Here is a 26,612-nt window from a genome sequence, read left to right as displayed (position 1 = left end):
ACTGTCGAATATGTTGCTATCAGTACTGTATAGTCAAGTCATACTTAGACGATGTAAATCACCCTGAAATATGTCAAACGGTAAAAATCAGTTGTGGCTGATATGCCTAGTCCATCAAAAAAGATGAGAAAAAGACTGTGCAGCAATGAAGAGAAGCATTGCTGCAGGTCATGCCAAATGAGTGGTTTAAGTTCACAGAAAGGGAGGAGGAACAACTAACTCTCTGAGAGAGGGACTCAGAGATGAGGGGGGTAAACAATGGAGGGTTTGTTTGTTAGCTGCTGCTTTTTGAATTCAACAAACAAGGACACTCGTCTCAGAATAGCCTACAATTTTTAAAGGGACACAACTACTGAGAAACAAGAAATGTCAATAGACATAAAATGCGCCTGTTGATGTTAAAGAAGGGGGTGTTCAAAAAGGATAGGCTCTGAATTGGTAGCCTATCTGAACTAATTTTGCAAATATGTGCACATGAAAAAAGCACAACAATTGGTAGGCATAATAGCATAATACCAATTCTTCCCAGATGAATGTTTAGGCCTGTGTCTGTGACTACTTCATCTAAATCTCCATAGCAGGGTGTGGAACAAATGACATTTTCTCAACATTTTAGGCCTCACCTCAGACATTGGCTCATAAAGTTGTCTGTCCAGTTTCCGTCAGCTTGGTGATTTCATTTCACCCTTTGGCAGGTCTCTGACCTAAAATTTAACTTTTACGCATGCCTTTTACGCACAATGGGTTGACGTTTATTGCTGAAGGCTATTACTGAACTGACTACATATGCACACTGCTCAATTTTTTTATGTTTTGAATAACAACAACTGTAACAAAATTGAATGTAACAATGTAGAGGGTGGGATGCGCAAAATAGCCCAAATTTTGGGCAGACTAGGCTACATCATCAAAAAAGATTGTTGACAAAGCATGATAGCCTATAAGGTCTAGTGTTTTGGTCGATCGAAATCAAGGAATTGTCTCAGAAAGAGTAGGCTATGGTTTGTCTTCAGTGAATGACGACCATGTATCCTACTTACATACATAATGTCATTATAAATCCAATCCCAAAGTCACTAGTCAACATGAAACATCAAGATTTCAGCTTGCACATCATGTGAACAACAGACTAGAACTATCCCGCCCCTTCTTGTGAAGTTATAAATTTGCGCTCCGCCTGGGCTCAACGGGGATCGCTCTCTCAGCTGTGTGATTCTCATTGGAATGGGCGCAACATGGCGGAAAGTAGGGGCTACCAAGTAGTATCCACTGTCACGGAACCAGTTTTAACCGCGTTCGCGCTTTCATAGAATTGGAAAGCTGGACGTAGCCACTGTGTCCACAATGTTTGACTCTGTTCCCTCGTGTACCACGACGCGTTTACATTGTAACTGTAGATGAGACACATCGAGAAAGTCCATTGACATGAGTAAGACGGTCACAGGTAAGAAACAGCAAGTGCATCATGTTTCTTGGCATCCTTGAAGTGTTTGATAGGATAGTTTTGATGCTACTTCGTCCCTTTTGTTTCAACTGTTTCTGAAAGAGTGGTTATTTCTGTCAAACGTGGGGATTGTGCCGTTAAATATTTTAGAGGTCTGGGTCTTGAATGGCTGCAACGCTCGCAAATGTTGGGTTAAGGAGGAGACAATTAAATTGTGGTTTGTAGAAACGTGCAGTCACCAAAAAAATGTATGCTGGAATGAAGGAGAGGAGGAATAAGGGGTGGGGGTAGCGAGGCTGAGATATTTTCCATCTTGCCAAGTTTGAAATGAGAAAAAGTTTGAACAATGTTTTTCAGCGACGAGGTCCTCTATCCCACTCCCCGCGGATCCTGTGCTCAGTTCGGGTGCAGTGATCTTTCCCGGTAAAATTGTCTTTGTTTTTACAAAGTTGTTTTATTTTGTATTTTACGCATGTCGGATCATTTGTTTTCGTCGCAGTAGACTAATATAATAGACTAATATGAAAATACGTTATTTCTTTTTCATCCAACAGGTGCATTCGACCAACAAGGATGCCCTTTGGTTGTGTTCCCAGCAGAAGCCCAAAACAAACTCTCGGATCTCACCAAGGAGGACATCCATGGCTTCATAAGCTATTTTCTACGTTTACATAAGTATGTAAATTGTGGCTACTACATGTTGCAGTAAGGCCCATAATGGCAGCCTGTCTTTGGCTCCGATTTAAATCAATTTTATGCGGCTCTAACAGTAGGCCATTATTGCATTCACAGCGAAAGCCAGGAGAAAGAGAGCTTGGTGTCTGTTGTTGTCGACCTAAGGCATGCATCGCTCTCGACCACAAGATGCATATGCGAAAGCTTGCAACAGCTGGAGGTAACTTGTGTTTTTCTTAATCATTAGTTTCATTGAAGTTTTAGGCTGTCTTGGTTCACACTTATTCGAAACCCTGTTGTAAAGTGTGGTGGTAGTTTCTGAGTTGGGTGTGTTTGTTAGGCTACTTGTCCATGCAGTTTTCATTCTCTGCGTGCATTTTGTGAATAATTCAACTCTTTCCTGAAAAGGAGCTTGATTCTTTCACATAAAGGATGCAGAGAGCATGTCTGTAAGCTCCTGTAAGCTAGCAGTGTTTTCTCAGTCATAGGAGGCCCAGACCTCCTTTGTAGACAGTCTTCTGTTGCTTTGCATACAATCTCTTCTGTTCTTTTTGCACTTAATCCAATTATGCAACTTAAGTTTTCACAGTTGCAAAGAATAATCTCCTGTTTGGATCTTGAGGGCAATAATGTAAAATGTGTGTTACTTCCAGTTTTCACAGTATTCACTGCAGCATTGGAACTGGATTCCTCCTTTTTATTTTGCAGAAGGCTGCTGTTTGTTGGGAAAGGATGCTGTCGTATCAGACAGTCACACGCGCACAGTTGATCATATGCTTGTAGTTATCTAATAATAGTGGTCTAAGTTTAGTTGTTATCTACAATGTTTTTTTCCCGTTTTAAATGCCACCCTGCATTTTAAATCTGTCTCGGGTACTCACTGTAGATTCTCTGATTAGTGCTAATCGAATGAGTTTCTTTTTTGTTATTCCTCCCTTACATTCAGCTTCACAAGAGGACTGTTCACACTCTGTATGCTGTCCAGCCAAAAAAGAAAGATGCCCTGAAGTTGTTACAGAAAGTCCTCGTGCTGGGCAATTCGAAAAGATACATTTCAGCACCTTTCAAGGTTGGTCGATTGAAGAGTTTTTTTTGCAATTTCTACCACAAAATAACTGTTATCTCAGCCTTTGTTTTTATACATCGTTCATATTTGTATGTTTTGTTACCCAACAGCACATTTACAATTTTTTCACATTCTCATCCATTGTGTATTTCTTAGCGCGTTTTCCTTAAAGAAGTCTTTGAACTGTATAACCACATCGACCGAAGCCAGTTGAGCCCGTCACTAGGAGGATATCTTGTCTACAGTCATGGGAGTTGGGTTGCCTTTATTAAGGTACACATTGAGTTTATTTTCGTCATGATTGAAGTTCTTTTCTGTCATATCTTGGCCTCTCCACACCCCCCCAACCACACACACACACACACACACACACACACACACACACACACACACACACACACACGCTTTATAGCTCACCCTCAACAGCATTTAGCTTGCTGAAGTGCTACGCTTGTACCGTATGCCTGTGGGTGTGTGTGTATGTGGGAGTGGGATGTTCTCTTCCAGAGCACACATAGCCTGGATGAGGCAGATCATGTGTGGTGGTCCCATGATCCATCATAACCTTGTTAATAGGCTTAACACATGGCACTATTGTCAGTTTCCGTTTCATAACAGTGATTAGATGGCACAGAGCAGAGTACCCTTCAAGGCATACATAGTAAAAATTAGTCGCAGGAGTTTTTGTGAAGGGCTTAAACTTTGAAATAGTGTACTGTATGTTCATGATGGTGTAATGGAGGGGTGGGAAGCCTTTTTAATTCGAGGGGCCACTTCAGATTTTATGAAGTCCTCTGAGGGCCGTACTATGAACACACACCAGGATTTTCCCCTGCACTTTAGGCCTATTATTGAAGGCGGCCACCTTTACAGACCTCACCTTGACTTGATTGTATTGCAAGTGTAAATTCTAACTTTCTTTACAAAATATGTCATATTTTATGTAAAACTACATAACATTAAAATTATGTCCGGGGCCATACAAGACAACCGTAATTGGGCCTCGAGACATAGGTTCCCCACCCCTAGTGCAAAGAGAATGTTGGTAGGATGAAATGTACGGGTTCTGTGAAATGGGCTATAGATTTATAGAATCTGTCATGGAAGTCATTGTGTTTTTTAATTAAGCATGGTCGACTAAAGGTTCAGAATTACAGTAACCATATCATTTGATGGTACAGGAAGAGAGTTTGTTCCCTTCTGCTCTCCTCCTTCTAGTAATGACCAGCCTGTGATGTGGGCAGAGAGGGTATTGTTGGTTACCTTGGAGCGACTTGCGCAATAGCTGAGGCTAGTCACCTGACCTCATTAGCAAATGAATACTCACTCCAGCTGCCCCCCCCACACACACACACATACATTCATCCATGTCATTCAAAGCAACTGCAGCCAAGCTTTTAAGGCTTTCATTGCTGAAGCCGATTGCTGCTGCTGTTGTTGTTGTTGTTTATGCTTTATTTCTTTGGGTGGGGGTGTTCTAGACAGCATTATGCAACTTGTGTGTTCTCTGTGGTTCGTTGTGAATGGCCTTACTGTTATTGGCAGTCCTTTCATTGTGTGAGTTGTTGAACACAGCTATGCTTTCTCAATACCGGAAGTATATTGCATGCATTGATTACATCCTTGGTTGTAAGTCACTTTGTACAGAAGTGCCTGCCAAATGTAGTGTGAAGTACACCAGGACATGATGTGGTCTTTATGGATGAAAATGTTTGACCAGATCCTTTCATTTATTCATCCAATATTACCGTTGCTATAAATACACGTCTATGGTTTCGTCAGAGGACTTAAGATGAGTGTTGTCTGTAAAAGAGACCTAAAAGTACATTTAAAACTACACCTCTGCCTTTCCTTCCTCACACAGGAGATTGACGTCTTTGTGAAGGAGTTCTTGTCAGTGGTGCAGAGGTTGCCATCATACATTGCAACCTTGCAGACCATCTCACAGCAGACAGTGCCTTCAGACTTTGATGAACTCCAAGAGTTTTGTTCCGTTAACGAAGCCAGGTTTCAGCAGCTGCGCTGGTAATTCTTTGTTTATGCTGCTTCTGTTTTTCTGTCTTGCCCTTCTGACTTGATGAATTCATGTGAGATGATGATCGCCCTCTCTCTCTCTCGCTCGTCTTCCTGAAATGTAAGCCTATCTATAGACCCAGGGAAGTAAGTATTTGTTAACTTACTGATTTCATCTATATTGTACAGTGAGCTTGGCCTAGATGCACTGCTTAGGCACTGTGAACAAGTGGTGGGCAAGCTGAGGTACCCTGAGAGCGATCCCTGCTACCAGGCCATGGCTGGCACTGCCATCTTCACTCACACAGCATATGACATGCTGCTCAACTACAGCCGGTAAGTAAAGATACACAGGCAACTCCTTTCTTGCTGTGTGTGGGTTGGTGGGGACTTCTTTCAAAATTTCCCACCGAGCATCAATGAAATCCGAGCTGCTCTGCCTACCTGTGCAACCTGTTTTTGTTAGCTGTGTGCGAGGTGTATTTTTCTCCCTTGCGCATGTCCTACAGTGCTGTTAGAGAACAGTTGAAAAGCATAGTAGCTGAACGTAAGCTTGATTTTCTGGGATGGGCCCTGAAGCTATAGAATAAAGTTACCAACCCACATTCGATCAGCCCCAACTGTTGCGTTTTTCAAGTCTTCAAGTCTTACTTTTTGTGTCACTTTATGGCTGTTTCGTCATTGTGTAAACGTGTATGGTGTGTTGGTTGGTCTTTATCACCACTACCCCAGGTAATCATTATTATTAATTTATTATTATTATTTTTTTTCTGTATATAAGCCCTGATGATCAATAGGTCAGGCAACCTGTGCGTCCTTGTTATTTGTACACATTGACATCTTATAGGTATAGGGGTTTAGTGCAATTTTGTGGACCACTGTCTGTAGGAGGCATCATCTCAGGCCATCCAGGGGCCACTGAAAGGAAAGAAAAGCTTTTAGGTTTGGGGTGAAGTGGCAGCGTTTTTTTCCCGCCCAATTATGCATTCTGTCTTCCGTCTCCTTGATAGAATAACCTCAGCTGTGGAGAAGGTTGAGTTGCTGTGGCAACAGGCTTTTTCTAAGGTCCACCTGCAACTGAGGATACTCCAGCTACAGAAAGATGCACAACAGGTAACTCCATGGCAAAAAATAACTATTCAAAATGTAGTATATGTATTAATATATGTATTATAAGTATTAATATACTTGTGTGTTTATGTCCTTGGATCAAATCGTCATTACTGAACTGTATGGGGACATAAATTAATTGTGTAGGCTTCAGTTGAAGTTGGTTTTTTTCCCAATTGACTAAAGCCTGATTCGCACGGGATAAATATTACCTATGGACCCCTGGGAATTCGCAATTACCCTGGACCTCCGTGATTTCTCGGGGCACATTCAGATGGGATAAATAAACGTCTGTTATTTACTCAATTCACAGACATTATAAGGGGGTGCAGACGGCGCGTCTATGTAAAATTACTCCAGGACGTCTTTGTTTCGCCAAATACAGTAGGTAATTCGCGGCGGAATTATTGCCTCACAAATCGCAGACATGGCACATTCGCACAGGACTAAGAACTCAGACATTATTATAATCTATAATTATTCCGAATTACCGGGGGTCCATAGGTAATAAAAGTCCCGTCCGAATCGGGCTTAAGTTGCAATTCTTCATGGGGAGTTTGACCATGTGCAGTAGTGTTCATGCTCTCTGGTTGTTCTTGCTGGGACAATTTAGCAGCTAGTTGGACTTTGCTGCCAAAAATCCCTGTTTGAAAAAAAGTGCATTTACTGCATTAATTCAATCATGTTTTTTTTCTGTGGTTCCCTAGATAACGGAACAGATGGGTACCTTGCGAAAGGAGAAACTTCAACCTTATAGACTCGAAGTGGCCAAAGATGCCAGGACGGCTAATGAACTGAAGTCAAAATTTGATGCTTTTATATACACTCCTGCCATGGTAAAATATTTTAAATTTTTGATGAAAACACATGGTTCAAGCGGTACTAAACGCTTCCCATTAGCAATGTAAAGATGGCACTTAAATAATGCAAAAGACTGGCCAAGTTTTCAAGATCACTGGTCAAGTTTTATTTCAAGATTCACAATGCGCACCCCAACCCAATTCAGCCGGGGTCATCCCTATGTTCCCCGGGTCCTAGGTTCTCCTCTACTGGGAACCCTCTACCCTCTACCCTATGTTCCCCTCTACCTTTTTCAAAAAAGGGTTCTATGTTCCCCACTGCTTCAAAGTAGACTGCTGCCACATGGCAAAGTGCTGGTTGCTGTTGCAACTGTGGCAGGTTAGGTTTAGGGATAGTTTTGGTCAGGGCACAAATTGAAAACTCAGAAACATTGCATTACAACAGGTTAGGTTTAGGGATGGTTTTGGGAAGGGCTCAATTTGAAAACCCGGAAACATACAATGCGGGGAAGTTGGGACCCTTTTTTAAAAAAAAAAGGGTTCTATGTTCCCCGCTTCTTCCAAGTAGACTGCTGCCAGATGGCAAAGCGCAGGTGGTTGTTGCACCTCTGACAGGTTAGGTTTAGGGATAGTTTTGGTCAGGGCACAAATTTACAACTCAGAAACGTTGCATTTCTGACAGGTTATGTTTAGGGATGGTTTTGTGAAGGGCACAGTTTGAAAACTTGGAAACATACAATGCGGGGAATATAGAACGCTTTTTTAGTTCTCCACTACCATACAAAGACAGGGGAACATAGGACCCGGGGAACATAGGTATGCTCCCATTTAGCCCCCCTTGATTGAGAGAAAAAACACTGTAAAATGCATCCTGTGAAAGTGTCATATCCCATTACATTTGGCAGACGCTTTTATACAAAGCAACTTACAACTGAATACAAAGTGACTTACAACCTATATTATCAGCGTTCATTCATACCTCTGTCCCCTCTGGTCAGGCTTTAGTCCGTCGAGCTGAAGATGTGATCCACACGGTGCCGGAGATCCTGTGTCCTCTGGGCGAGATGCAGCCTCGTGAGCAGTGGGTGGAGGAGCTGGAGATTCTGAAGGAGCGTTTCTATGCTACAGTGCAACACCCCTACCAGACCCTCAGGGCTGTGGCAGACTTCCACCACTACTATGATGAGGTAAGGCTTTGTATTGGGCAGTTAGGCTTATGAAATATAAATTGTCTACTACTTCTACCACCACTACTATGATGAGGTAAGGCTTTGTATTGGGCAGTTAGGCTTATGAAATATAAATTGTCTACTACTTCTACCACCACTACTATGATGAGGTAAGCTTAAAGCTTGGCCTTTATATTGGTCAGTTAGGCTTTTGAAAATAAAGATGATCTAATAATTCTACCACAACTGTAAAATAAAAATAAAGACTATTGGAAAGTAAAGTGGCAAAAAGTTTTTGCACTTTTTGAACATCGAACAATGCTTGCACCTTTGTCAAAAAAATGCTTGCACCTGCTCAGATCTTAAAGGTGCACTGTGTAGGATGGTGGCCTGCGTAGGCATTGCAACTTTGCTGCTCATTGAAACTGTGTTGCCTATTGTCAATTTTTTCACCACTGTTGACTAAATAATAAACTAATGTTTACTAAAGTGACTAAAGTACTGCAAGTTTTGCAGCTAAAAATGTCTATTCAGGGCTCTCAAGTTTTGAAGATTGTTTGGAGTGAGATTTAGATACATAAATGGGGGGGGGATCGACCCATCATCACCCATCGACCTATCGACACTAGTTTTCAACCCGGCTAGTTAAAAAGTTTGATTAGACCAAATACACTACGTATTCAATATGCTTAATCCTAACTAGTGCTCGAGTTGTAAAATAGCCTATAGGCAGGGGATGGTCAGAGATTGATTCTAATTTTTGGCGGTTTGGGGGTTTCTCCCCTGAGAAAATTTTGAAAATGTAGTTGTTGAAAGTGCAATTTTAACACAATGTAAAGAAGGGATGTATGTTTTACAGGGAGGTGATTTTTGACCATTTTCATTGAGGGGGATGATATTAGACAATGTTCATTGTGGGGGGATAGCCTAAAATAGGCTACCTGTAGGCATATGTTCTTTATTGTGCATTGACATTATCAGCCCAAATTAAAATAAAGTCCAATCACTTTTTTAGGCATCAGACCCAAATAATCATTCAATACCATGATATCTCCAGCACTATTGGTTGCCCCTGACTTCTTTAGCCTACTTGCCCTCTCTTCTACCACTACCTCTGCATTCCTCCATTCTCTCCAGTCTGTCTAATATTTGACCACCTCCCACTCCTCTTGTCTCCACGTTCAATCATGTTTGGGAGGGATGATCATCAAATAATCATCTGGGTTTATAGCCTAGCTAGCGTTGTTGCTCTCTTTTAACATCCCTGTCAAGGCTACATGGGCTGGAAATATTGGTATAAGGAGTAAAAACAGTAGCCTAACTAATACAAGTCTCATATTTTCACCTGTATGAAGTTATCACCTGATGGTCCTGGCTCCTGCGTCTCCAGTTCGCCTACTTGCAATTCGTAAATTTTACAGTTCTCTCTGAACTGAACTCTGAACTCTCTGAACTTGACTTGACTTGACTTGACTTGAACTCTGCTGCGCGCGCTATTGGATGAAACTCTGATCCACTGCTCTATTTTCTGATTGGCTGAATAGCGTGGTAACTAGTCTGAACACAGAAGCGCTGTTACCTATTTCTGACGCGTCTGTGGATAGGTTGGATGAATTAATGTGCGCCGATTGGATAAGTTATCAAAACTTCAGAGTGTGAAATACCATGTGTGGAGTGTGAGAGTGTGACACACTCATCTGAGCGAGTTCACACTCTCAAAGAGTGAGACTTGAGAGCCCTGTCTATTTCTAGAAATTCAAAATGCTGGACATGGAGAACATCCACCTTTTCACGTATAAGCTGTGCAATTTGCCTAGTCATAAAGAATACTTTCAATTTGATAGTGGTGGTAAGTATTGGTTAATTAATGAATGGGCAGCATGAATTCTGTAAATGAAACAAGAAAAATATTACACAGTTCACCTTCTTTTCAGGTGAGGAATTGTGCATGTCCATAGCTTTAACTCTATGCGGCGACCTTTTCATAAAATGGTCTGGATTGCTGGCGATCTAGTTCAAAACAGTGTCAATGTCAATGTGTTCATATATTGCCATTGTTGAGGGTTGTCAGTTGAATTGTTGCTTTAATTTTTGGCCTGAAATGGAAATCAGATTTTATTTCAAAAGTTTAAGATTAGAAACATTGTAAATATAACTAACTCAATTCGTACTGCCTACCTTTCCAGCTTGGAGCTTTCAAACCTTTAAATACAGTTCCACATATAACTGCAGGCTTTGACATGCACTTGATCATTTTGCTTGTGTTTTGCATCCGTGTGCAGGCCAAGACGTGGTACGATCTAGTCCTCTGTGAGAACTTCCTCCAGGATCTTCTCTGGGGCGGGAACTGTGAAGGCTTCTCCACCACACGGCACCATCCTCAAGAGCCAGTCTGTGGTGTGCCGGTGTGGAGGCAGGCGGTCTATGCCTTTCTCAGGAAGAACCCGTCCCCAGAAATGTCTGAGCTGGTTCAGCTTGCACATCTGGCCACCGTCGTTCCGGAGCCAATGTTACAACAGTCAGGGAAACGGCTGTCACATCGGTACGCTCCTGACTCATTTGATGTGTTCTACTACTAATGGAACGTCTTGGTTCATGTACTTCTGTTTTTGGGAAGATAGTGTTGTCAATAGAGTAGTTAAACAGATGAAGGATTTATTGATAAAAGTTGCATCTTTTTCAGTTGCATTTTTTTCCATGGTACATTAATAGCTATACATTGCACTGTGTGTGTGTTTTAAGGAGCAGTTTCCAATATCATTCTGCTGTGTATTACATTCTTTCTATTCTCTTGCATGTCAAATGCAGTTGTATGACCTTGAGGAAGCTACTAACATCCCCTGGAGCAGTGGCCTTGAATGACCTGCAGTTGGCCCTGCAGTGGCAGTACGAGTTTCTCAGAGGAAGTTGCCAGAACACTCCTGTCCCAGACCTGTCAGAAAGCAAAGAGCCTAAAGAGGTTACTGCATCAAGCGCCCCTGGAGCAGCATGCGGTCTACCCTCTGAACAACCTCTCGGGTCATCAAGCTTGCTTTTGGAGCTAACGCCGCCCACAATAGACAGTCTGCGGAGGTGGGATTCCGGGAAGGGTGTCTTGCACAATCAGTCGACTTTACTCCCACCTAACTCTGGCACCGCCTGTGCTCCGGCCTCTGGCAAGCCGCCATCGCTGAGTTCTTTCGACTCTGGCTTTGATGGAGCTGGAAGCAGCCACTTGGAGAACGGAAACTGTAATGTCAATAGTAATGCAAGAGAAACAGCACCTGATGGATTATTGAGATTGCCTGTCGGCCCTGATCAATTAAGACGGAGGCTGCTGCCACCACCCCGGATTCACGAGGAGAACATCTCCAGCGTTTCTGATTCTGATGAAGTGGATCACCAGGAAATCGAGATTGGCGGCACGTCGTCTGCCAGCATTCAGATCATTCCCAAAATCACTTTCGACTCACTGAACTTTGAGATTAAGGTGAAGCGGTCGTCCACCCTGCCCAAAAACCCCTGGCTCAGTTTGCCAGTAGAAGATCTGGAGAACTCCTACACTGTCACCATCACACCCACCAAGCTGTCTCACAGTGTGGACCGGAGGAGTCCCCCTGCCAGCTCAGAACGGTCCAGCTCTAGCATGTCGCGTGATCAGCCCACACAGACGGAGGTTATGACCAACTGCAGCCAGCCTGCAGTTGTGAAGTCAAGAGCTCTCTTCATAGAGGACAGCTTTGACGTCTCAGAACTGAGTCCAGTTGGAGGCGTTCTGTCCAGCACCATCACGGAACCAGAGGAATCGCCGAGCTACGTGACTGAAGGCCTTCCAACACTGCTCTGGGACACCTATGATTTCCACCTCGGACAAGACGCATGTGATGGGTAAATGCTTTGAAATACTGCATTTTAACGGTACTAACTGCCCAGCAAAGGCAAAGTGCAGTAACTACACCACAATTGAAACTGAGGGAAAAAAGCATTGAAAGCCTTGGTATTTCGTTGGATATTGTAGTTACTGCCATGGCAATATGACATGGCTATATATCTGAAACGCATTTGGGGCATAAGGCCGTAAGGTAAATGAGGAAGTGTAATGAAAATCAGTTTCAGACTAAACTCAGTGTTGACAAAATGTTACTGCAACTTGCCTTTATATGACGGTATAGTTTCAATAGTTTTGTTTAATTGTGTATCATTTTTTAAAATTTGTATTTTAAGGGCACTTGAGCCAATCATTATCAATTCGTTTTTATAACTTAAATTACTTTCCAAGCATTTCCAAACATTTTATGTGTAACATTGTGGTGTTCACTGTGGTGACTTTTTAATTGCCATAATGATATTGTTTTAGGATTTTACTTTTTTTATGGCATGAGCCAATCAATATGTGCTCCCGTTTCACTACTTTAAGATGCGCTCATGTCGCCTGTAGGTTATCCACCTCCTTATCTGAAGTGTCTTTGGTGGACTGGGCACAGCGGGAGCATGAAGGACTAAGAGAAGTGGCAGAAATACTGGACCGCGCTGCAGGGATACTGGAGGTTTGGTTTTGGTTTTGTCTCAGTACTTTCTCAGTAAGCTATTTGTCACATGGAGAAAAAAAAGCAAAATGGGAGCAAATTTTATTTTCTTGGATGTGCGCACCAATGCCTTACTTACCTCTGTACCGGTCATTTACAGTTAGTAAAAGTCCTGTTTGAAATTCAGTGTGACAATTTTGTGGTTATAATGTGAAATGTTGCTGACTGTCTTCACCTTAGCTTTTGAAATTGAGTCCGTTGTGTTGATCCTAAGGGATGTTTTTTTTTTCTGCGGTTATGTCTCTGTGTGGAGCAGGAAGAGGAGAACATTTTGGCACAGCAGGAGATGCTAGATGCTCTGGTGCAGTCGGAGAGTCCAAACAAACAGTGGCCATTGTGGGAGCCGGAGGAGCAGTTCAGTGTGGTAGGTCATGCGTGAAAGGGGGGGGGGGGGTCCGATGTGTGCGTGTAAACATCACTCATTAAGGGGATCTATAGACAAGTGGGCCTCTGCTTCCCACACAGTGTGTGCATGTGTTTGGGGATACCATACCCCAGTTTATAAGATGAAGGACCCCTCTTTGCCTCCCACGAAGTGCGTGTCCCAGAGCTATGCATGTGTTATTTTGAGTTGCCAGAGAACAAAACGAATACTTGGATGCCTTGTACCATGAACAAATATATTGAAACGGAGTAGTATTTATTTAATCTATTGGCAAATGTACAAAAATCAGTTTGTGTATTTTCTCTTTGCAGATATCGTCCAGTGAGTTGGTAGAATGTGGCGTCATTGGCCTTGAAAAAGACTTCGTCTGTCTATCGTCGTCCTTAAGCTCCGAGAGTGAAACAAGAGTTTCCCCCTTGCAGTTGGCTGAAAGCCAAAATCGGATTAATCCCAATCTGGAAAGAGTAGCCCAGAGTAGCCGAAAAGATCTCCTTAAAGAACTGCAGGGGCTCCATGATCTTGAGGAGCGCATTTTGCAGGAGAACAAAAAGATTCACGAGTTGAGAATCCAGGAAGTGGAAGAGCTCCCACAGGAAAGATCTAGAACATCATCAAGATCCCGCACGGACAGGGAGAAGTTCAGGAAGGAGCTGGAGAAAGAGAAAAGGGAAGTTGAACAAATGGAACAGAGCCTCGACAAGGAAATGGAAAAAAGCAGGCATAAGGTGAAGAAAAGTCTTAGTAGGTCACGCAGAGTTTTGACCCGCTCCATGACTGAAAGGACCGCGAGAAGAGAACAGGAGAAGAAGCCTTGTCAAAAGCCAAGCTTAAATTCACAGGAGCAGAAGCATCATGTAGAGAAACTGATGGGAGTGGCAGACACAGGAAAAGTTAATCCCAGTGCGGATGGATCATCTGAGGCATCACTGTTCCCAAGCGACACCATCCCACCGAGGAATCCTCCAGGTGACCTTGTGCAATCCTCAGGGGACAGATTAGAACATTCCATCACATTCCCTGGTTCTAATCTGCCCCCTGAGGATTGCACTAAAGTTCCCTCTTCAATTGGTTCTACTGGTTCTGAGCGTGCAGATCAAGGTGCACCAGGATGCCTAATGGATGAACTTAAAGCAGAGTCATGTTGTGATGGGAGCAGCAAGAAAGTGTCTGTAAGGACTGAGGAAGTGGATGAGTTGGCTGTTGTAGAAGCGATAGAAAATGTTGATGTTTGCAGGCATGCTTTAGAAGAGTCAGGGGAAGGGGAGGCCTCTAACGTTTTGGATTCCACCACGTCACAAAATGTAGACGTCAACATCACAGATGAGGTAGAGGGTGGGCAGTGGGAGGAGGGTTTGTCATGTCCAGCATCACTATCTCAACCTGGTGGGGGTTCCACAGAAACGACTCCGGTACCAAAACCAAGACAATCTCCATCTATGGAGTTCTCATCCGTTACTGCACCGGAACAGGACGTCATTGTAGACCATCCTGAAAAGGCTCCAAGCTCCACCCCTGTAGATCTCTCCTCAACCTCGACTCCTCCGCAGCCTAAAGCCAGGACTTCCATGAGGCCTGTGATACACCCAGATGTCATCAGGCTTAGCAGCAATAACAATAACAACAATCCTGTTGGTGAAAAAGCAGGGGTGGTTTCGTGTATAGTTGACCCACCATCGTGTATGGAAGCCGATGGGTCTAATGTTTCTGTGCAAGACCCAGAGGTGGACTTCAGAAACAAGCACTCTCATGATTTAAATGGCTGTGAAGCCTCTGACTCTTGTCCTTTAAAAAGCCCAGTACTGGAACACCACACCACTGAGCATTTAAACATGCCTGAAGTCTATGAACCGACTCCTGTACAAAGCCCAGTATTGGCATCTGAAAACAAGACCACTGACTATTTAGGTGTGTGTACAATGTTTGAGCCAACTCCTTTTGGAAACTCTGTATTTGGAAACCATTCCAACCTACCAGCCCACTCAGATGTGTTTGAACCAAGACCAACAGAAGACCCAGAGCTGGAGATGTCCGGGAAGCGGGACGGTGATGAGTTGGATGTGCGTCAAATCTCTGACGCCTGCTCAGAATCGGAGCATGTGGAAGACATGAAGACTTCAAATAAAGTGGTAGAAGAAGGCCGGAATGAAGACGGATCTTCTCATGTTTTCAGGAGCAGTGCTCTTTCAGTCTGCCCCAGCAGGTCATCACCCGTCAATCAAGTAAGAGAGGTAAGATTGTAATGGTTCTCTCACTTGCATGTACACATACAGTGTTACAGTGTATCTACACTTGATATCATATGGCACATTCCTATTTCTTGTATTGTGCAAAAAAGCTCAATACAGGTGTTTTTCACCCTCTCACTGACTAGATGGGATGGGATAATTTTGTTTGGCTAAATTTGATTTTATCTTTCAGATGTCCCACTTTAAAGTTCCAGTTGTCCTGGACACTGGGTCGGGTCTGATGAAAGCTGGGTTTGCTGACCAAGATCTGCCCACTACCATATTTCCAACAGTGATTGGAGTCCCAAAGTATGAGGTAACCTAATCGTCCCAATGACCTCTTTTGACTGTTAAGTGTTGGAAGAGGCTCAGAATTGGGTTGAATAATTGTCTCTGATCCAAGTCTTTCCTTTTATCTGAAGAATCTTAAGAAACAGAAAGAGCGTTGTGGAATATGTATGTATGCTTATCGGGTGTTTTTGAAGAACAAGATGCTGTTCTTGTCCACAGGAGGTCATGAATGGCAGTTTTGAGCGGGAAAGCTACATCGGTCATGACGCCCAGCACATGAGGGGAGTCTTAGCCCTGAGGTACCCCATGAAGAATGGCATTATTCGCAACTGGGATGACATGGAAATGGTGGGTACTTGATACGTTTATGCTTTGATGTTTGTTTTTTGTGTAATCGATAGTTTAGTAATGGTTTTGGGGATGGGGAGGGGGCTACCAGTGTGGTACTTCAGCATTAGGTGTTATTGTAAATGAAATGGTGTGTATGGGACGGTTGGCTTTACCCCTATTGTAATTGCATTTGGAAAGGGTATCTTCCCAGGCTGAGCATACATTAGACTACATTGTCTGTTTTTATAATCTCTAGAAAGCACTTGATCTGACCAGTACGGGATGCCATGTGGTGACGTCTGAGCTTTGTAGTACTTGTTTTTCCCTCATTGCGTCCATGTGCCTTACTATGGCATGTCTAATTCTTTTGCATTGCATTTCTTCAGATTTGTTGTTAATCTTTTAAGATTTATTCCGTCTAATCCTCATTGCTACATTTGGTTGATGTAAGAGCTTTTAATGGGCTTTGTGACACGTTGTGAAGTACTACAGTTGTGATGTGATGTTGCTACTGAGAGGTTTCAAAGTTTGTTTTCATTGAAAGAAAATGTGGACATGAAAGAAAACACGGGTACTAACCAAGCGTGGAAAACTTCCAGAGGCTGCAACAACACAGTATGCAGTACATGAGACCGAACAGACACAAATAAAACATTAATGAAACACTGAGACAGTGATTTTGCTCCTGAACAGATTTTATGCCACACATTCTGTCCACATTAGCAATGAGTTATTGTTCAAATGTTTTGGGGGTTTTCCACTGTTAAATGTTGCTGTAATGGATTTTTCGCCATTCTACCCTACCTTTAAAACCATTTACCCTATGTGTTTGGCTCAAAATCCTGCATGTTCTTTTTGAAGAATAGTCTGAGAGTCTGGTGTCCATTTCCAATATCCAATATATTTATTTGCCATGACAGCTCATCAATCATGACGCCAAGGTTTTTGGCGACTTTGTTTGGGGTCAGGATGGTGGAGCCTATCTTGGGGTTGATGTTGTGGCTGAGCGACTCTTTAGCTGGGATCACCAGGAGCTCTGTCTTGGCCAGGTTCAGCTGTAGGTGGTGGTCCTTCATCCATGTTGACAAATCGCAGACATACACTCGCACATGTACATACATAATGACACCAGAGATGGCTATACACAAATACAGATGAATCATGACATACACATAGATAAACAAATTGACACTCATGCCTTCTGTCACTCATTCCCAAATTTGTCATAATGGCAATAACAGCCTTTTATTCTATTCTATTCATACATACTGAAACTGAGATACCGCATGGGACACTTTGCTTATCCCATCAATGTGCTTTGTCAAGCAGAGCCAGCCATACTGCTCCTACAGTAGATTCAAGTCCATGATTAGGTTTAGGTAGCATTAATAACATTAATAGCAATATTCCCATCAATAGCAATATTAGCATTAATAGCAAGGCACCAGCATCTCCTTGGCAGCATCTCCCAGTCTGATGTGTTAGGTTCTTTATCCAATCTCAATGCCACTCTGTCTAGTACATTAAAGTGATACTGTCCCATTTTTAGAAATAAGCTCATATTACACCTGCCCTTGAGTTAAATAATTGAGTTTTACGTTTCTCCTATACTTTCAACCGTTTTCTTAGTACAGCAGTGGAAATTTTACCTCCATGCTAGCAGTTAACATTGAGTCCTATGAGACCAGCTGGCGGCCAACTGGTCTCATAGGAGTCAATGTTAACTGCTAGCTTGGAGGTAAAATTTGCACTGCCATACCCAGAGAACGATTGAACGTATAGGAGAACGGTAAAACCCTGTTATTTAACTCAGGGGAGGTGTAAAATAAGCTTATTTCCAAAAATGGGACGGTATCACTAAGTGTAGTTTCAAATAGATTGTGACACAAACAAGTAATCTCCAATTTACGCACTAATATTATCTGACACATAGAATATCTGACTCCACATATTCAACACCATTATTGCAATTATTATTATTGTTATTATATTATTATTATTATCCAAAGGGTAACTTCTAACTTCTTGCTAGTACGTAGCTCATATATTTACAATATCTGGGTTTTGTTCCTGGTTAGATTTGGAGGCCTTCCATCTAGGTGTTCGAATGTGGTGGTGTTTTTGCCACGAGCAAGGCAACTATAACCTGTGGCCAGTACCCTTTACTTAAATACCTAAGTTACTTTGGATAAAATGGTTGGCTCTGTGTAATTTTTTGCAATGTAATGCAATATTGGGGCAGCCGTGCCCCTAATGGTTAGGGAAGTAGTCTTGAGATCAGAGGGTTGCAGGTTCGAATCCCACCCTTGCTGCCATCCATGATTGAAGTGCTATTGAGCAAGGCACCTAACCCCACATTGCTCCAGGGACTGTAACCAATATCCTTGTAAATAATACATGTAAGTTGCTTTGGATAAAAGCGTCAGCTAATTGTAATGTAATGCCATATGTTTTGTTCTACTGCTCAGATCTGGAGCCACACTTTCCGTCAGCTGAGCGTGGAGGCGGATGAGCACCCGGTGCTGCTGACTGAGGCGGCGCTGAACCCCAAAGAGAGCCGGCAGCGCATGGTGGAGCTCATGTTCGAGGCCTTTGGCGTCCCCCTCACCTACGTGGCCATGCAGGCAGTGCTGGCGCTGTACGCAGCTGGACGAACCACAGGTGAGCAGGAGAAGGGGCAGAGAATCCGCTGGAGCTTTATGCTAATCACGACCATCATGATGAATCTCTGCAGCAGTTGTGGACATAACAGCCTCGTTTACGTGAGACATTTAATTCAGAATTCACTCAGTTTAGTTCGGAATAAAATTGAATTCCACTTTTGAGAACCTCATGTAAACCCTTCACAATTCGGAATGAAATGAAAGCGCAGTGTAAATTCGACGGAGCTATTAAATTTGGAATTATTAATTCGGAATTAAAAACATTATGTAAACATGGCCTGTGTGACATCCATCATTTGTGAGCTTTAGTTGAAGTGCTACCACAACATGAGGGACCCTGAGAACAATTCTATCAATGCAATGACCTTCTGACCTCATGCCCATTGTACATTGTATGTGCAGGTGTGGTGTTTGACTCTGGAGATGGGGTGAGCCACAGTGTGCCTGTGTTTGAGGGATATTGCCTTTCTCACGCTGTGCAGCGCTTCACTCTGGCTGGTGGAGATGTTACGCAGCACCTCAGAAAGGTATGATATAATGTTTAATTAAGTAGGACAACACAATCCTTCAATGGATCCTTACTGTTTCATTGCAAGAAGTCATTCAGAATGGACGCTCCCAAAATCAACCAATGCTGAAGGAACTACCAGTAATTTTTGAGGGTTTTGTAACTGTTCTGTTTATTTCAGTTGTTGCAGGAGCAAGGTGTTTCCATGTGCACGTCAGCGGAGCTTGAGATCGTGAGGGACATGAAGGAGAGGCACTGTTACGTCGCTCTGGACTACCAGGCAGAACTGGCACGTGGAGGAGCCTCAGGCTCGCCCGCCTATTACACTCTACCAGACGGACAGGCCCTGTCCCTGACCACAGAGAGGTTCAGGTGTGTTAGTGTGTGACATACAGCATTGGGAGCAACGCATTACAAAAGCAATTAATTACTGTAATGCAGAGATGTGGACTTGGGAGTCGTGACTTGGACTTGAGTCAGACTTGAACACACAAATGACTTGACTTGAGACTTGACTTGGCAATATTAAGAATGACTTGTGACTTGACTCGACTTGCAAACTATTGACTCGAGACTTGACTTGACTTGCCAGTTTTAGCTTGCAATGACTTGCAATAGTCAAGTCAAGTCAAGTCAAGTTTATTGTCAATTTCTTTACATGCACTGGTCATACAAAGAATTTGAAATTGCGTTTCTTGCTCTCCCATGCAGACATAGACTAATCTAGGTAAGGACATAGACAGTATAGACATAGACAGTACTCATACATGGACATAGACAGTATGGACGTAGACATTGCTCATACAGACATTTAAAGTGCAAGACTGGACAACAGAAGACTTGTAGAGAACATACATTAAGAGGAGGTATTTTGTTGTTCTTTTTCTAAAAGTCCTTTATAGCGTTCTGACATAGTAATAGTAGCATTTGAAGAAATAAATAATTAAAAAAGGTTTTTATTAAATACACCAGCAGCAGTATGTGTGTGTGTGTGTGTGTTTGTATGTGTTTTGTGTGCGTGCGTGCGTGCGTGCGTGTGTGTGTGTGTGTGTGTGTGTGTGTGTGTGTGTGTGTGTGTGTGTGTGTGTGTGTGTGTGTGTGTGTGTGTGTGTGTGTGTGTGTGTGTGTGTGTGTGTGTGTGTGTTTAGTGCAGGTAGAAAGTGCGGTGTGCGTCTGTGTGTGTGTGTGTGTGTGTGTGTGTGTGTGTGTGTGTGTGAGTATGAGTTGTGTGTCAGTGTGTGTATGTTTGGGTTTAGTGCAGAAAGTGCAGTGTGAGTGTGCGTGTGCGTGTGCGTGTGCATGTGTATGTTTTGAGTTAGTGCAGGTTGAAAGTTCAGTCACAGATGTAGTAGTGCAGGTGGAATGTTCAGTCGCAGATATGGTGGTGGGGATGAGGGGGGGGGGGGAGCGTTGTCAGTGGCCTGGCTGGCTAGAGGCTGACAGTGAAGGGAGAGTGGGTTGAGTGTTCAGTATCTTGATTGCTTGATGCATCGTGCTGCTTGCAAGCCTGGTGGTACGGGAACGGAGGCGCCTGTACCTCTTTCCAGAGGGCAGGAGGCTGAACAGTTTGTGTGCAGGGTGGCTTGTGTCTTTGATGATCATCAGTGCTTTCCGGGTGAGGCGTGCGGTGTAAATGTCCTGCAGGGAGGGGAGTGGTACTCCAATGATCTTCTTCGCTGTGTTCACAACACGCTGGAGTGTCTTCCTGTTTTTCTCCGTGCAGCTTCCTCCCCACACTGTGATGCAGCTGGACACGACGCTATATGGCGTAGTATGGCAAGTCTATATGTACTTATTTTTTTGCATTTGTATGTCAAGAAATTACATGAAAAAATGAAATATTAAATTAATTGCCCTTAAACGACACCAGTAGGCCTGCTATTTTTGTTTAGAACACAACTGACAAAGGGGGACATGCAGAACAGTGTGGAGAGGTGATGAATTTATGACCAAAAGTAATTGTCAATGTTGCCCAGAATATAAGGTGACTTGTAAGTGACTTGGAAAAAATGAGACTTGGACTTGTACTTGACTTGGCTTTGGTACGACTTGGGACTTGACTTGCTTAACTTGTGACTTGACTCGGACTTGACTGGAACGACTTGAGACTTACTTGTGACTTGCAAATTAGTCGCTTGGTCCCATCTCTGCTGTAATGCATTACTTTTTGCTGTAACTAATGTAATGTACAGGAGACAAAGCTGTAATATGTACTAGTTAGTGACTTCAGTTACAATACGTTTTACTGCGACCTGGATTTGTATGGTTTTCAGTGTGGTGGGACAGAAAGAAGCTTTTCCTGCCGAAACACTTCCTGAATGGGAGGTGAAATAGTCGTGATCTCATGAGCTTGATTGTAAACTGCCAGATTGTGTGTAGTGATAGTGTCATGCCTTACATTTTAAATATTATAATATTGTGGATTACATTGAAAAGACAGTAACATGTAATCAGTGATGCATTACAGTTTTTGAGTATCTAGCCCAACACAGGTTACATCCAATATAAATACAGCCAATCTTAAACTTCACTGCTAGACTGTTGGAACTGTCTGCCAGCTGTTTTGTTTCGGTCAATCTATTTTCAAACAAGGATAGAAGGTTTTATTTGTCACATGCATAGAGTAATGGTAAGAGAGTCTACCTCTGCCAAGTGAGCACATCACTAAAATTCGAAAATGTCAGCCATTGTGAATACCTAAATGCATTGCAAACCAATAAAATGGATGCTGATGAGAACATAACCTCCTTAGCAGAGATCAGAGGTGACTATCCTGAAAGCACAAAACCTGCACTATATTACTCTGCAATGTTCAAAAGTGGGTTCCTCTTCATTCTTGTGATTGATGTTCTTTGAGTTCAACCAATTGTAGAAAACGGTGTAATCAAATGAAATATCTGCCAAGGCTGCAATGGGAACTCTACACATCATCCCTGCAGGTGCACCACAGTGCACATCAGTTGAAGATAGAAGCTAAAGCACACTGCAGCTTAGTCAAAAATACTGGATAAGAGCAAGATAACGCAGAACACGCCCACTCAATGCAAAAGCGTGTGCTCAAGTTGGGTCTCCTAAGGGGGCGTTGTCCCCTCCTTCTCTTTTTGAGGTGTCTGCAGAAGACGTGCGCTACCGCCATCTACAGCGCTAAGGGGACTTAATTTATTCTCTACCTCAGGACTCCGAAGGTCTCCTAACCGAAGGTCTTCTAAAGGGGCGTTCACCCGACATAGAGTGGATACCGGAAAAGAAACAAAATGACGCTTCTTGTTAGATCCACCTTCTTTGGCTTCTTCTAAGGTCTCAGTGTTACTGCACCTTCAGAGTTAACCATGATTGGTTGACTGAAGGTGTGGTGTAACACCAAAACATTAGTCGGGTGTCTTCATAAAATATATGTTCAGAAACTAAGCTGCCGTGTGCAAAAGGTCTTAACACGGAGACCAGTCTTGACACCCCGGTAGACACAAAGCAAACATTTTTACATTGACCAAAGTGTATGCAAAGTAATGAAGTGCTCTCAGTTTTTTTATTTTATTTGAATAAATACACGTTAGGGATGCAAATTATCGATTAATTCATTAATCATTAGTTGATAGCCTTATCGATCGACTTACGATTAATTGATAAGCAGCGTTTTCCCCCCGAAATTGCAATGTTTCTTGAAAAAAAACTACTAAATCCAAAAAAATGTAATTAAACGTTTAGATAAAATACCACATTTAAATAAATTCTATTTCAATTCTTTGACCCAAAGATGCTTTAAATATTCCCTCTATCCACACTCCTCTTCACACACACACTTCACATGCCCATTTCACCTGGGTCTCTTGTCAGTTGAATTGTCGATTAATTGCGATTAATGTTTTTTAATCGATTAACACATTGACGATTAATCGATTAATCGTTTGCATCCCTAATACACGTATAACGACTTTGACAGGATAGCTGGTTATTGCTCTAAGCTTGTTAGTCTTTGAGGACATTTTAAGCGGAGGCAAATGATTTGAGATTTGTACATCTCTCGAAGCGGGCTTAGGAGATTTGTAGTACTCCTCTGAAGCACTGATTTGTTAATCAGTTTATGTAAATAGCATTAATGTTTCCTTTGTTGCAGAGCTCCTGAGATCCTTTTCAAGCCTGGGCTGATTGGTCGTGACCACTATGGCATGCATGAGAGTCTTTTCAAGTCCATCCTTCATTCTGACATTGACCTAAGAAGGAGCTTTGTGGGCAACATTGTTCTGTCAGGTACTTGGTTAAACAGTTTTTCTTTTCAAATGCAGTTCCTTAGCATTGCTACTTACCACAGACTACAACACCAACACATTCCCAGTATGCTTTTACAGTACATGAACTACAAAACATGGGGTTGAGTTGCTGGTTGTTTTGTTGGGCTGAAATACTATGCTAAGAAAATGGCATCTCCTAGCTCCATTGGGAATATCGAAAACGTTAAGCATGTTAGAAGCTCAAATACTCAAGTAATGTTGCATGATTCTCTGTAGCTTACGTGTGAATATAAACGTCATATTTGCCCTTTTTGCCTGTCAATTACTAGATCACTATTTTGGACTCTGTCCTGAAGTGACCTTCTGAAGATTTAATGGAGTTTTATCTACTGAGATGCATATATGGAGTACGTTTTATTCTCTCAGTTACATGAATTGAAGCATTTTGAAGCATCCTCTACAGCAGGTCCAGCTGAACATCTCAGAAGTGTTCTGATATAGGAATGCTGGTTTTATTATGTTTTGTTCCATTCGGCTGTTTTCTGACATGTCTGCTCTCCTTCATGCTGTGTTTTTTGGTGGATAAGGTGGCACCACGCTGTTGACCGGCCTGCCAGAGCGTCTTCAGCGTGAACTCCAAGACATGGTGCCCCCAGACCTGGCCGAGGCTGTCCGGGTGACGAGCCCCAAGGACCGGGACTTCTCGGTGTGGAGTGGAGGGGCAGTGCTTGCCAACCTGCCTGCCTTCAGCTCCACCTGGATCGGACAGGATGAGTACGAGGAGTTTGGCCCTCAGATAGTCTTCAGGAAGTGCTTCTGAGGTCAGGGGTCAGGTAACTTGTCCCGGTTTACCCCATGCTTGTCCTTAAGGAGGGCTATTGAAATGTACTCGTCAGGAAGTGACTTCATCCCGTGCATGCACACGGCCATGGCCTTCAAGCTAGCATGGGATACCGGACCTCCTGCAAAAACACCCTTATTGTCTATGAAGAACAAGTGCAATATAACGTGCTAACGTGCCAATATCCAAGGTTATATGATGAGTTGATGGTGCGTGCGTGCGCATGTGTGTGGATGGATGGATGCAGAATGGGTTTGGTTGTTTTGCATTGTTGCGCATCATTCTGTGTACTCTCTAGATCACTAAATGTGATGATGGGACTGCATTTCTAAAATGAACTTGCAGAGTTTCACTGCAAGAGGTTATGTTGAATGGACACTCATGAAATCAGCCAATGATCTAAAGGAACTTACAGGGTCATGCGATTTTAATTGTTTTTATTTATAATAAGCTGCACCTGCACTTGGAGTAGTTCATGTTCAAATCGAGCATTGATAAACATTTGAGGGTGGGCAGATGTCTTTTGGGTTTCCGTGTTTGTGTTTGGTCATGTCAGTCTGGTACTTTTTATGTGTTTTAATGAAATATTTCTTTAAAATTATAAATACATATATGAAACGTGGAAGGATTTAAATATATATATAGAATGACATAATAAGCTATAAGTTTTACCTTCTCAGTGTTAACTTGGTTCTAAGTCCTTAATATTTTTTGTGTCTTATCCATTTTGGCCTTGTAATCAATAGGGTTGATGTGTTATTGGCAGTATACTTCCAAAGTCACCCATCTCTTGACTGCAAACCTGGTCTGTGGGATGTTACATCTGCATCTTTTGTACTGTACATTTGCTTGTATTTGGTTATGTTTTGTGTGTGTTTCTTATTTGCTTTGTTTGTTTCTTTATTTGCTATACATTTTGCTTTGCTTGCTGTGATTTTGATTTTGTTTGAAACTCCCTCTGCATGGTATTCTCCTTAACATATTGAGTTTTCTTCAAAAGACTTTGAAAAACAGTTGTGAAGAAAGAAATTGTGTAGACCTGTAGTACAGTGATTGACATTTGTGAAGTATTTTTCCCCTAGACTGAAGCATTTGTATAGTCTGTAGACTGCATTTGTTTAGCATTCCCGCAGACTTGGCACTCTTAGTAATTAGCTCCCTTACTGTGTATTTGCACTAGCCCTGTCACACAGAATTCTAACAGTCACCTTTTTCACCCCAAGTAACGAGACTACATTCAGCACTTAAATGATTCCTCCTTGTCTGTGTTCATGCATGGGTTTGAATCCCCTTGTGTATGTGCAGAAGGACTTCAATGTGACATAACAGCCAATTCTGTGTACGCCATTAAGCAACACTTTAAATCCTATGGATAAAGGCCAATTGTTTGTGTACATGTCACAATGAAATGTTTGGTTTAATGCATTGTGGGCCTTCTGTATTTTCCCCTCTACTTTTACTGGACCCCAAGTTACGTATGTCATGTCTGACTTTTTTTTTTTTTTTTTACAATATATGATCGTACCTAAACAAATGGCTTGGTGATCTTCGTCTTTTTTTATCACTAAATCTTTGATCATCTAATCACAATCTGAATGAAATTATGACCGATTGCATAACACAAGCACATTTACAAATGACGCAAACTTGGTCTAAAGACAATGTGAACCTCATTTTCATGCTTCAGGTTGCTGGCAGGTATAGCAAGGAATTGCAGTCCTGTTAAGTGTGTAGTGAACGCAAATTAAGTATGCCATTCCCGTGTGTGTGTGTGTGTGTCTGTGTGTGTCTGTGTGTGTCTGTGTGTGTGTGTGTGTGTGTGTGTGTGTGTGTGTGTGTGTGTGTGTGTGTGTGTGTGTGTGTGTGTGTGTGTGTGTCTGTGTGTCTGTGTGTCTGTGTGTCTGTGTGTCTGTGTGTGTACGTCAACATGTTTCCTAAGTATAAGTATATTTTTGATGAGTCACCACTTGCTACCTGACCTGAGCATATCATCCACAGCAATACATGTCTTGATTTAAAGGGAAAATAATATCAACTCTTGTTTCAATGCAACTCGCCACCAATACTGTTACTTTTTACAGACTCAAAAATGGGCCCACCTATTCTAGTAGAGATATTGTTGACTCAATGTTGGCCTCGTGTATTCTTTTTTAGGTGTCTTGAAGGGGTCAAATGTGGTTCAGCTTGGATTCAGTCTGAGGAAGGGCCAGGGTGGCCCGAACAGTCATGCAAATAATGGATTAAATGGGAGCTCATCGGTGTGCAGTTTATCTTTTGCCTACATGAACTTCATGCTTT

General features: G+C 42.5%; 1 protein-coding gene across 3 annotated transcripts; it reads left to right on the top strand.

Moving 5' to 3' along the window:
- Positions 1–1,188: 1,188 nt before the first annotated feature.
- LOC134468856 (uncharacterized) lies at positions 1,189–25,947 on the top strand. 3 transcript variants are annotated; one of them, XM_063222761.1, is made up of 23 exons: positions 1,189–1,444; positions 1,802–1,867; positions 1,999–2,119; positions 2,237–2,339; positions 3,066–3,188; positions 3,342–3,458; positions 5,050–5,210; positions 5,388–5,534; positions 6,209–6,311; positions 7,016–7,144; positions 8,107–8,295; positions 10,560–10,819; positions 11,086–12,144; positions 12,695–12,803; positions 13,099–13,206; positions 13,539–15,455; positions 15,646–15,768; positions 15,963–16,091; positions 18,542–18,734; positions 19,139–19,263; positions 19,426–19,616; positions 23,359–23,492; positions 24,061–25,947. In XM_063222761.1, exons 1-23 carry the CDS (start codon positions 1,426–1,428, stop codon positions 24,291–24,293), a joined length of 5,859 nt encoding a protein of 1,952 aa, XP_063078831.1. In that variant the 5' UTR covers positions 1,189–1,425; the 3' UTR covers positions 24,294–25,947. The 3 variants fall into 3 exon arrangements, with proteins under 3 accessions (XP_063078831.1, XP_063078832.1, XP_063078833.1); XM_063222762.1 differs by lacking the exon at positions 1,802–1,867 and having other exon boundaries at positions 1,195–1,444; positions 24,061–25,946; XM_063222763.1 differs by lacking the exons at positions 1,189–1,444; positions 1,802–1,867; positions 1,999–2,119; ... (6 more) ...; positions 7,016–7,144; positions 8,107–8,295 and adding an exon at positions 8,437–8,447 and having other exon boundaries at positions 24,061–25,938.
- Positions 25,948–26,612: the final 665 nt, after the last annotated feature.

This window comes from Engraulis encrasicolus, chromosome 18, assembly GCF_034702125.1.
Source record: "Engraulis encrasicolus isolate BLACKSEA-1 chromosome 18, IST_EnEncr_1.0, whole genome shotgun sequence".
NCBI lineage: Eukaryota > Metazoa > Chordata > Actinopteri > Clupeiformes > Engraulidae > Engraulis > Engraulis encrasicolus.
Note: the sequence above shows the minus strand (reverse complement) of the source record. Positions and strands in the feature narration are given on the sequence as shown.

What these genes read in the sequence shown, in the direction of transcription:
- LOC134468856 (XM_063222761.1), top strand. An exon ending in TCCACCACTACTATGATGAG is followed by an intron (nt 8,296 to 10,559) that starts GTAAGGCTTTGT and finishes ATCCGTGTGCAG; the next exon opens with GCCAAGACGTGGTACGATCT. An exon ending in GGACAAGACGCATGTGATGG is followed by an intron (nt 12,145 to 12,694) that starts GTAAATGCTTTG and finishes TGTCGCCTGTAG; the next exon opens with GTTATCCACCTCCTTATCTG.